This window comes from Anolis carolinensis, chromosome 1 (assembly GCF_035594765.1).
Source record: "Anolis carolinensis isolate JA03-04 chromosome 1, rAnoCar3.1.pri, whole genome shotgun sequence".
NCBI classification, from domain to species: domain Eukaryota; kingdom Metazoa; phylum Chordata; class Lepidosauria; order Squamata; family Dactyloidae; genus Anolis; species Anolis carolinensis.
The window spans coordinates 275,075,210-275,087,593 of NC_085841.1; the positions used below are offsets into that span (position 1 = coordinate 275,075,210).

General features: G+C 36.5%; 1 protein-coding gene across 1 annotated transcript in view; it reads left to right on the forward strand.

Moving 5' to 3' along the window:
• ampd3 (adenosine monophosphate deaminase 3) overlaps positions 1–12,384 on the forward strand; it is a 55,261-nt gene that overhangs the window by 11,573 nt on the left and 31,304 nt on the right. The window contains exons 7-8 of the mRNA XM_008106885.3: positions 9,038–9,232; positions 9,705–9,836. Coding sequence (XP_008105092.2) covers positions 9,038–9,232; positions 9,705–9,836 — 327 coding nt within the window. The remainder of the gene's footprint in view (positions 1–9,037; positions 9,233–9,704; positions 9,837–12,384) is intronic.

Consider the following 12,384-nt stretch of genomic DNA (forward strand, 5'->3'; position numbering starts at 1 on the left):
TCCTTTTGCAGTGAAGACATCAATTTCCAGATGGAAGGCCGTCCCAACAAGGGTTGGCTTAACGTGCCTTCCTCTTGACACATTTCTTCCTTTCACCCTCCATTTGGGTCTCTTCGAATTCCACAGCACTGTTGGTAACAGCTGATCTCCAGTTAGAATTCTGTAGGGCCAGGGCTTATAAATTCTCAGTGTCTATGCCACAGTTTTTAAGGTTAGCTTTAAACCCATCTTTAAATCTCTTTTCCTGTGCACCAACATTCTCTTTTCTGTCCTTGAGTTGAGCATGGGAGATGGTGATCGGGCATTCGGACAATGTGGCCAGCCCAATGAAGTCGATGGCAGAGAATCATTGCTTCAATGATTCCAGAACGCTGACATTTGTTTGCTTGTCTTTCCAAGAGATTTACAGGATTTTTCAGAGGCAACCCTGATGGAATCACTCCAGAAGTTGAGTGAGACGTCTGTAGATGGTTCATGTTTTCCAGGCGTATAACAGAATCAGGAGGACAATAGCTTTATAAACAAGCATCTTACGAGCATGATGCATCTCGTAGTATTCCTATGAATGTCCTGATTCCTAAATACTCTCCTTGCAGAGCTCAGACTGTGTTGTATTTCAGTGTCGATGTTGACTTTTGTGGAGAGGTGGCTGCCAAGATAGTGGAAATTGTCCACATTTTCTGATATTACACCATTAAGCTGTATTTCTGGCATTGCAGAGGGATTGGCTGACCCCTGTTAAAAGAACACTTTAATATTCTTGATCTTCAGTGAGAGACCAAGCTTTTCATATGCTTCTGCAAATGTGTTCAGAGTGGCTTGTAAGTCTTCTTCTGAAGGAGCACAGACTACATTATCATCAGCATACTGGAATTCTGTAAGACGTTGTTGTGACCTTAATTTTGGCTTTTAGTCTGTTGAGATTAAATATTTTTCCATTTGTCTGATAAATGATTTCCACTGTCTTAATGATTGATTGAAGTCATCTGAAAGTTGCATTATATGGGAATGGATAGATTTAGTTCATGGAATCATATTTAGGAATACATGAAATTGAGGATTCTGGGGGCAGCTGTTGCTTACCTTGCTTGCTGTAAGCAGGCACACATGGATGTAGGAGGATTAGCGTCAGTAGGACTGCTTCTACCCAGTTCAAATTTTATTCAATTTTTTCTAGACATAGTGCTGCAATCCAACACTGAAAGTCTGTTTTTTCTCTAGCCCTTCTTCACCATTCTCTCAATGTCAAAGTTGCCAAAAATTCCTAGCAAAACACAAGATAGGGAAGAAAAGAGGTCTGGGCAGGTGGAATAAGTCTTTGTAAAAACATATGGGCTAGGCTAACTTTGATGTGCCTGTAATGTGCTGAGCAGAAACTGGGTGTTTCTCTTTTTCTCATATTGAATAATGGTAAAAAAGCATGGCAGTGTGTGTGTGTGTGTGTGTAATTTTGAGCATGTAAACTAATGGCTTGTTGGATCTTATCCATTGGTTCATTCTTTATATTTTCTCATGATGATTATCTCTTAGCACAGAATGTCCTTCAAATCTAGGACAATTACTAGTGTTGTCTGGGGACATTTTGCACAAGAACAGTTATTAGCTGTGTTCCTCTTATATATCCCATCCATTGATATTTGGATTATAGTTATTTGTTTTTTGTATGATGAATTTAGAACTAGATATGAAAGCCTTCTAGAGTATAGAAAGAGATATGGGACCTTCTTAAAACTGTTTTGAAAATGGCTAAGAAGTAGAAAAACCAGTGAATAGAATATTTGACTGGGGCATTAAAAACATCCAAGTTCAGATTGGATATCTCTCAGTGTGGAAAAGAAACTAAAGGTATGATTTCAAGCGAGGAACAGCTATGTCAATATATTTGGTGGGAGGGGGGTGGGAAATGTGGTATACAGAGGACAAAATAATAATTCAATCATTATTATCTTTGGTAGGAGAAAAGATGTAACTGGAATAATAGGGAGAAACATACAATGTTACATTTCTAGCACTGCTAAAGGGATTCTTCTATGCTTTTGGGTATCTGTGCCTAAAAATGCCAGCTGAAGTGTTATGTACTTCTATGACTATTGATCATGAATGGACTTAGGAGGGCTGGCAAAAAGATTGTGTAAGTGCAGTGGGGCACAATGACCTTGTTTTTGATAGGGATGGCTTGGCAATTCCCTTTCTAGAATTGCGCTGGATTATATGGTCTTGATGTGGCTGTGACCTTGGCATGAAAAAAGATTTCAACACCCAGACTGGAGCAGAAGCTCAAAATAAACAGGCTACACAACACTAACAAACCTGCTTAAGTGTTAGTTGAGATATTTATTCTGACTATGTCTATTTTGTGGAAGGCTGAAAGCATGATTATAGAGCTGAAACAAATTACTTTTCGCTGAAATGCTGTGATTATTCACATCAGGTTATTTTTTAAAATAGTTAATACAGTAAAAAGTGAACAGCAAATTCATATTTTATGTAGCTAATGTAACAGCAGACCTTTCTTTACTGCCATTATAGCCTGTAGTTATTATAATCTACAAAAATGTGGGCATTAAAAAATAAGTCCTAATGTAAGCCACCAATTAGAGGAATATCTTATTTAATTTTTTTTAATGGATGGGTAACCGAAGGCAGTCAGATAAGCCCAGGATAGTTAGTGATGTGGGATTGTGAGCACTGTTAGAAATAAATACATAAATGTTGAAGAGAAGACACCAAAGCAAGCATCTCAATACTGGGATGTTTGTTTTTGTAGAAATAACAATAAAGTGATATGAAGCAAGAAGGGAAGAGAGACACTGTAGGCACCAGAGCGAGACAAGATGTATTTGATTGACAGCTTTAAGCAGCTATCTGTTACTGCTACATTGCACTTTTCAGAAAACCAAATTTACAAGTGGTCAAAGTTGTTTGTGAATAGTAATTCTCCTTTACTACTCATTCATGAATTTCTATTATTGTGTAATGTATACAATAAATGAAGCTTTGTATAAGGTTTCCCAATATCAAATGCTAGTTTAAGAGGCTGCATTGCCACTACGAATAAACCATTTCCTGTTATCTAATGGTCACAGACACCAATCAAATAAAAAATAAAAAAAACCCAACCACCCAGTTGCATGTCCTGTACTACTTTGCAGATTATCTGTCTGCAACACTAGTGTGTGCAGTAGATAAAGCTGATTAAGAGACAAGAAGAGAAAGACACACTGAAAAGTTAAGCAAAGCATAATTTGTAATCCTTCCAAGGTTCTTTTTTTATATATATGTAGTATGCACGTGTTAATAATGTTTCGTAGATAGCACACTGGTAAAATGAACTGTATGCTGTGGAATGCTGAGTCCATTTAGTGATGGAAAGTGGAACATAAGTACAGTAAATTAAATAAGTTAATGCACCCCTTCATTAATATGATGAGGCCTGAAATGAATACAGGCATATTGATTTTATAATATTTAAAATAAGATACTGGTGTTACGGTTTCAGCATTAACTACAACTCTAGAAATCAGGGTTCGATCCTGTGCTCCCCATGGAAACCCATTGAATACCCTTGAGTGAATCACATGCTCTGAACTCCAGAACACCCCATGACACCTTTGCCTTAAGGTTGCCATTCGTCAGAAACAACTTGAAGCAATGCAACATTTGTTGGCATTTGTTATCATTCAGTATCTATATATAGTACCACACAGCTTGTTTTTCTGCATTAAGAACAGCTGTTGACATGCTTGTGTAAGAAAAAAAGCCATTCCTGGAAAGTGTGGTTAAGGCAGTAAGCAAAATTGCTAGAATTGTTTCAAGTGAAATATTATCCCATTTCCTTGAAATAACTATACTTAAAGAACTACTTGTGAACTTTATCTCCATGTCATTTAATAATATTTAGAGTGCTAATTTATCTTTCATGGTTATTCACTTATCTATACAGTCATAACTCCACTTTACAATCACATTGGAGGGCCTTTAAATACTTAGAAGAAAGTTTTCTTAGGGTTTTTTTTTAAACTAGCGTTTGCAATTTGTATTTGTGGCTTTTCCACTTTCATGGGGACCCTGTGCCTCAGACCCTTGCTAATGTGGAGAGACTACTGTATAGTTTAAATATTATTAATTGCATTAGTATTTAAATATGTAAACATGTGCTAGGGCTTATTTGCTTCTTATTAAAATATGCAAATTCTGTAGTGTGTTCGGCCAGGTATGTTGAACACACTAAGAGAGTTAATCTATTGTTTGACATATCTGACAGACTTTAACATTTTTATCACTGTAGTGGCCTTACTTGCATGCCGTTGCTGTAGTTTTTCTTAAATGAAGCCTGTACTGTATTACAGAATCTATTGCTGTTGTTTAAATCAGTGGGAAGTGAAGTTAGTTGAATGTTAAAAGATCTGGTCATATAAACATCAGGAAGTTAATTCCTTGCTGATGTTGTGTGGTGACTCAAAAGAGAAAACCTAGTAGTGTTACAGGAGCTTTTATGTTCTTGGAAACTGCCAGCCAAGGAGTGCCAGAGAGACGTATATCATAATCCCAAGTAGATTGCTTTGGGCAGTTTTAGTAACACAAGTATTACTGACAATTCTAAATATGGAATATTTATCTGTCTTGGTGACAGCTTTGACACGTATGAGTATGTGAAGCTCTCAAATGCTACCTCTGTCATCAATAGGCAGAAAGGTGTCAGAATTGTTTAATGTGCTGTAAAGTTTAGAAGATAGGAAGTGCCAGTTAATATGACACCCCAGTTGATGGAAAGTGACCAGAAGCCGGGAGGTTGAAAGGGACTTGAGAGTAAAGCATATGACTCCACTTGTTGTAGCCCAGTAGCAGTCACAGTAGGCAGGGGCTAATGGGTTCACTGATGATTTTAAATCAGATGGGATTGTGGGCTTTCCTGGGATTCATTCTGATGCAGGCCCTGGGATTCATTCTCATGCAGAGCCAGAAAGTGAAACTGCTTTAGACAGAGAGACAGGCACAGCTGGATCTGAGAATGTAATTGCCTCAAGGCATTCAAGGCCAGTCACAGGAGTTGGAATCATCCTCTCAACATAATGAGTCTAGCAAAGACTAATTGATGAGAAATTTTTATGGGAACACACCTGGCAACCTAAGCAGGAGGCTAGCCTGCAAATTCCAGCAGATAGCAAGCTTTGCAGGTCATCATGCCTTCATGAGAAGTAAAAGTTCCAGGGGAGAACTTGTATATTAGGAACTAACGGGCACTTTGATCTTCAGTTCAGGCAACTTGGTTTTCAAGTTACAGTCAGGTCTGGGTTCTCTAATTCTTGACTTGGTTTTGGGATTCAAGTATTCTGGGAGTTTTTCCATGTTCGCGTTGTGTATCCTTGTTCTAGTTTTGCTTATGGACTCAAGTTGTTTTGTACTTTGGGACTATCTATGAACTGCCTTACTTTTGGATTTACAAGAGACATTTGATTGCTGACTTTTTGGATTTTATACCTTCTGATTGATTATATATCTCGGTGTGTTTTTACAATAAACTGTTTGCCTTTACTCTGGACTCTTTGTGTGGTGCTCTGGTCATAGGTGGTTTAAGGTCTGGGGTGTGATACCACTGCACCATCCTTCTTCAAAGAGTTCAGAAATATCCTCTTCTGTCATTTATTTTCCATGCTTGGATGTGTAGGCTTAACATTTCTAAACACAACAAGTCGGACCTATTGTTGCTGCTTGACATAAGTTGCTTCCTGTGAATAGCTCAGGAATCTCCTTCTTCTGGAGAGTTGGTGGGAGGCAATTTCCACTTTCCACTGCTGTACCTCAACAGTATTGGAGGGCTTCTCAATTATTAGGAGTAGATTTGGGACAGGGATTTATAGCACTCAATGGAATTGATGTCCTCCTCCTGCTTATTTGGAAGCCTTGCATAGATGGAAGAAGTCTTTCTGTCTTTGTATTCTAGATACAACACAGAAATGTCTGTGGTACTGACTTTGCATTTTTCTTCAGTAACTTTGCTGACATGTACAGAGAAGAATATTAAAACACCTTGACACAGTTTCCTGGATTATTCAAGTGGTATCTGAAAGAAAACTTTTGAAATAAGCCGAAGAATATTTAGTTAGTTCATAAACTATATAACATCAATTATTAAAACAATTAAATTAAAAGCACATGGGAAAACATGATTTTGAGATAATTTTGTAATAATCCCCATCCTTTAGTGACTCCTGAATTGCCAAAAGTCTGTATGAATTTTTGAATATTCTGCACCTGCTGGAAGCCCAAATCTTTCTTTGGTCAGAGATGTGAAGCCCTTGTATATTGTACAGTACACCACACACAAACATCATTCCACAGCAGGCCCCTTAACTCTTAATATTTGCAGCACATGTAACTTTCCAGGCCACCTTTAATGTTTTTCCTTGACTCTGACAACTCCTCCCCACCAGGCATTTAGGAAGGAACCAATTTACAGAGCTGCAGTTAATAGTGGAGTTTCATCAGAATAGCAAAGACATGCAAAGGAGGCAAATAGGCCATTATAGTGCTTTGGCTGTATTCTGTCAATGATGACAATCAGTACTTCTGCTGACGGGTATGGGTAGTGGAAATTGCAGCTTCATCTCCAAAAATAGCCAGTATTGAGGAGGTGTTATTTTTATGCCCTTGCGGTTTTCTCCATTCATGTCTTACAAACTTGCCCAGATGGCAAGAGCTGAGGCTGTTGTGAAAACACACATCACAGCTCTGAGGCCTTCTCAGTGTCTGAGTTTCTGGATCAACTGATTTGCAAATTCGCTTTCTCACCTTCAGGTTTTAAATTGTGTCAATGCGTAATAAATGCACACTAATGAATTGTCTGCTATGGAACACTAATCAGCTTCGTGACATTTATTATTTTCTGAAAACCTCAGGAGCTTCAACATCTAGTTTTAATACTAGGAGGCCATTGTGACAGTTACTTAAGATTGACATGCTAATGTAACCATTAGTTTAAGTTTTAAGCTTTAGTTCTGCCTGGAAAAGTATTTTGTTGAGTACACGCTCAGGGAGGTAGTCATATACTCTGAATATTCACTGGAGAAATAACTGAACTTTTCAAGTAATTGTCTGGTTTATATATTTTTTCCTTTTCCTTTTTTAAAAAAGATATACTTATTTGAGTATAAACCTAAGTTTGGATCAGACAGTAGAATCTTTGGCAGAAAAACTGTGTTGTTAGCAGACACTGTCATGGAATGAAACAGGGTTTTCTTTTTTAAAAATGGCTTCATTCTATAATGAAAACATCTATGTAAAAGTATCTGTGAAAGGCTATTCTGCCTGTTTACCAAATCAAACTATTGTGAGAGTGTTCCCACCTTTCTATAGAGCTGGCTATGTTTGTCTGATCTTTAGAGTGCTCAGCATTGAACATCCCAACTGAGTTGTCTAGTAATTGTGTCTTAAAAATGACGACATACCGCTCACGTGCTTTGTATAACATTTGCATCATGTGTGGAGCCAAGTGTACTTTGGCTGGAGCTGTGGTGAGAAAGAGAGCAAGAAGACTTAAATAGAAATCTATCAGCCTTGATGATTCATTGCATAGGGTCATTTTACATGTAGTTATGAGTATCATGTGCATCTGTTTATATTCATAGGGTAATGCTGGAGTAAATTATTCCCTGTGTATGATTTTACTGACCATGTTTTAACCATATATATCTCTGACTGCTGTTTAGGGTATGCGGTACTCTATCAAGTAGGAGCCTGGGCTGCAATATTGCTTGGTTCGTACATACTGTTGTATCCTATGGTTCTTCTCCAAGCAAAGAGATGCAATTCCACACACTTGCCTTTTATCATTATAGGGATGCCATGTGTTTCTCATTACAGCAATACTAATAGTGGGTGATTGGGTGTATTCTAATTTATGGAAGATCTATATATTTATATGCATTTTAACTGTGTAATTTGTTTTATATAATGTTTTTGATTGATTCATACATATGTTTTAGTCAATGGTGTTTAATCTGTTTACTTTTAATTGTTTGTCTAATTGTCTAAATGTTTTGGAAATCGCCCTGAGTCCCTTCGGGGAGAGAGGGCAGGTTATAAACAAAGTATTATTATTGCACTGGCATTAAATGTTTGCCATTTTACTTTGGAAGCTGCCATGAGGTCCCCATGGGGAGAGAGGACAGGTTAAAATTAAAGTTTTATTTTATTATTATAAGTAGGGGAAGACTGCAATTTCTCAAATATGTAAATCTTGCTTTAATTGTAAAAACTGTGCAAAAAGGCTTTGTGGCTAATGTTCAGTTATTAAACTCTTTCTCATATACTACCAGGAATGGAGACTGAAGCTAAGAAGCCAGTCCCCTCACATTTCCAGATAGATTGGAGAAAACTATTTTGTCTAAGTTAACATTGACAACAAATTGGACTCTGTAGAAACAAGAACCTCTACTTGTTTCATTCCTCTTTCTCCACCTTTGCAATTTTTGCACAGTTTTCTAAAGTTTTGGAGATAGAATTCACCCAACTACCACCTTTTCTCTCTGTGTTACTATTGTGTATAAATATGGGAGCAGGAAAACGTGCTATGAGTGCCTGATGAAATCAGGCAAATTGACATTTTAAAATGAGAAATACATCAGCGAAGAAATCACTTTAAAGCTTGCTGGGAAATACAATAATTTTTACTCTGTATCATAATGTATCATGATACATAATGTCATGCGGTAGTAATGAAAGCAGAGAAGTGAATAAAACTCGCACTATTTTGTTGACAAATCCTCAACAGGACAGTGTTAGAAACAGACTCCTTCAATGTCGGTTAAGATTTTCTGAGAGACAGTAAGTAGAGACAGGGCAGAACAAAATATGAAAACTTATAAATCCACAACCAGACCAGACGGGGACATAGAGAATATATTATTACTCTTCTGGCTGCCAAATAATTGAGAGAGTGGAACTTCATGTCTTTCAAATTAAGTTTTGTGCCAGAGGGATAAAGTACATATGCTTGGTGTTTGCTGATTAATGTTAATGTTATTTGTGATTTCAGGTTGATACTCATATCCATGCTGCTGCCTGCATGAATCAGAAACATTTGCTGAGGTTCATTAAACACACTTACCAAACTGAGCCCAACAGAATAGTAGGCGAAAAAAAAGGCAAGAAGATGACTTTGAAGCAGGTGTTTGAATGTCTCCACATGGATCCCTATGATCTCACTGTAGATTCATTAGATGTTCACGCAGTAAGTAATCAATAGATCAAACTGGAAATGATCAGGAAATGAATGATCAATATCTGGAGACAGAGTTTTATTAACTGTGCATGTGGAAAATAATTATTTGCCCCTTTTGTGAACGGATGTTAATATGTTCATATTTTGCTCATATTTTGCAAACAGCTGTTGTGTGCCTTAAAGGCATTTCTTATTTATGGCAACACTCTCACTGTGTTTTCTTGGCAATATTTGTTGAATGTGGGGGTTACCATTGCCTTGATCTAAGGCTGAGGGAATGTAACTTGTCCATTGTCATCCTGCTGATTTCGATGGACATTTGGACTTCATCTCTAGAGATGTAATTCAGCACTCAAACCACTACACCACACTGGCTCTCAAATAAGCTATAACAAAACATAATCTTATGACTTAACAGTATATTAGTAATGAATAACTGGTGCTCAGTTTCTATGGTTGAAAAAAAACTTCTACTTTTCAGGATCGCCAGACATTTCATCGATTTGATAAATTTAACTCCAAATACAATCCAGTTGGTGCAAGTGAGCTGAGAGACTTGTATTTGAAAACAGAGAATCATCTTGGTGGTGAATACTTTGCTCGTATGGTGAAGGTAAGCAGTCTTTCTAGCACTTATTGTTTTAATGTCATCTAGAAGATTATTATTTTTTTATTATTATTATTTATAATAATAATTTATGAAATTGCCATTGTTATTGGTAAAATATGCAAAAGAGCCATGAAGACTCCCAAGTACTGTATGTGGACTCTTGTACAGAGCATGAGGTATCGTGTTTAGAAAACATCATCTTTACAACTTAGGCATGGTCTTAGATGGCTGCATTATAGATCATGTTTTGGTTGGTCTCTACACTGGAATACTTTGAGAGATGCAGCATTTTTCAAAAGATATAACTGATAGTTTTAAATCTGTGATCCATTGTCATATTTTTTAGAAATACAGGTGTCTGCCTTATAGAGAGTCAGAACATTGATCCATCTAGTTCAGTGGTTCCCAACCTGGGGTCCCCAGATGTTTTTGGTTTACAGCTCCTAGAAATCCCAGCCAGTTTATCAGTTGTTAGGATTTCTGGGAGTTGAAGGCCAAAAACATCTGGGGACCCCAGGTTGAGAACCATTGATCTAGTTGAATATTATCAGCCTTGACTGACAGTCGTTTTCCAGAGCTTTAGGCAAGAGTCCTTCTCATTCTGGTTGGAGTTGTCACTAAACTTGGAATCTTTTTCATACAAGATACCTTTTCTATCACTGAGCTACAACTTTTCTCAAGCTTTGTCTCAAAAGATGGCTGGGTGGAACAGTGTTCAGTATGCAAAATAACTTTAGTTCCTTGATTATCTTCTGTATTGTTCTTTCCATTCTTCTTTTCTCAGTCTGTTTGGCATGTTTCTTCAACTACCTTGTCTATGGAATACTTTCGTTTTCCTGTTTTTATAATCCTTGAGCCTGTCTAATGACAACTGCATACTTGTTCTGACATGATTTTCTTTGTGGTTTGTTTCTTGTTTGCTTAAGTTCTGGCAGTTGTAGTTCACAAAGGTAATGTTTCCAGTTCCTGGGAGATTCATAGCATTTCATGAATCATAGGTTTAGAAAAAGCTATCTGGTGAAACATGTTTTAGTGTTCATGCTTTTTTAGCATGCAGAAATTAAAAGTCACAAAGATTAGAGGATTAAAATACTTGGCTAATCTTTAATTACATGAATATAAATATAACACACACGTGTGTGTGTGTGTGAAATTAATTTTTTGGATATAAATGCTATTTCCCTAGGCTATTATGATTAAACAGTAACAAAGGAATATAAATTGAATGTTAAAACTACCCAGTCAATAGTACTTCACATTGTTCTCATACTAACTGCTAGTAAGATACAAGAGAAAACTGTATAATCAATTTCACCCCAACTCTTGTTTAGAAGTTTAATTTAATGTGATCTTCTTAATCCATGACTTGGAAATTAAGCTGATTTATATTCCATTTAGAATGTTTATTGTCTTTTTGTCTTTGAAATTGTGTGCCAGAAAATCCGCATTATGCAAATTAGTTGCAATTTCAGTGCCAGTTTTAAGTGACAATGAACAGAAGTGATAGGATTCAACACACTGCCTCAGCTGGTGGCCTAGCAAGATGTGATATTAATTGCAATAATATACATGTAGTCCCCATGTTTCGAACAAAATAGATATATAGGTTTGTTCATAAGCTGAATTTGTATGTAAGTTGGAACAGGTACATTTTTAAAGTCTAACTCCAGTCAAAAATATGTATTTCTAAGTTTTGGATAGCATAGGAAAAGGTTAACACCCCTGTGGTGTTTGATTTTGCTTTCTGTGCCCCCTTTTAGAAGATTTCACCTCATTTTATGTCCCTGTGATAATTGGATACAAAAAAATTGGCTTATTGTGGAAACTAAGATTTGTGAGAAAGCTTTAGTGGAGACACCTTCTCCTCCATGATAACTCTTTCAGGAGAAAATTTCCCTTCCTGGCAGTAGATTTTTCTCATACCTCTCTTCTTAACTATGAGTTGTTTGTAAGTTGTGTTAGCAAAGGTAAAATCCTTAGGTTGCAGAGTATTAAAAAATAAAGCTGCAGCAGAAACAAAAGCCCTGAAGTAATGTGGTCAAACTTAATTTAATACAGAAGCATAATGCAGGAACAAAACAAAACTCAAAGAGAAAAAACACAGCAGAACAGGCAGAGTGCAAAGTGCAAAGAATATATATATAACTAACACAGCTCCACCTGTATCAAATTGACAAAGCATATTACCTGTTAAAGGTACATGAACAATATAATTTTGTAACATAATACTTTCAACACTCCTCCACAAAATTATATTAGTTCACATTTATAAATTCAATTTCTTACAGAACTCATTATGTTTTTCAAAAGAAAGAGATTTAGTAAAAATGTCAGCAACATTTTCAACTGAAGGAATATAATTGAGAACAATTCTTTTGTCTTTAACAAATTGTTGTACATTTGAATATCTGACATTAATATATCTGGACCTTGTTTTCATATTTTGACAGTTAGTCAAAGCGATACAGGTTTGAGAATCAACAAAAACTTGCATTGGCAATTCTAAATCAATGTTAAGACTTTTAATTAAAGATTCTAACCATTCTGCTGA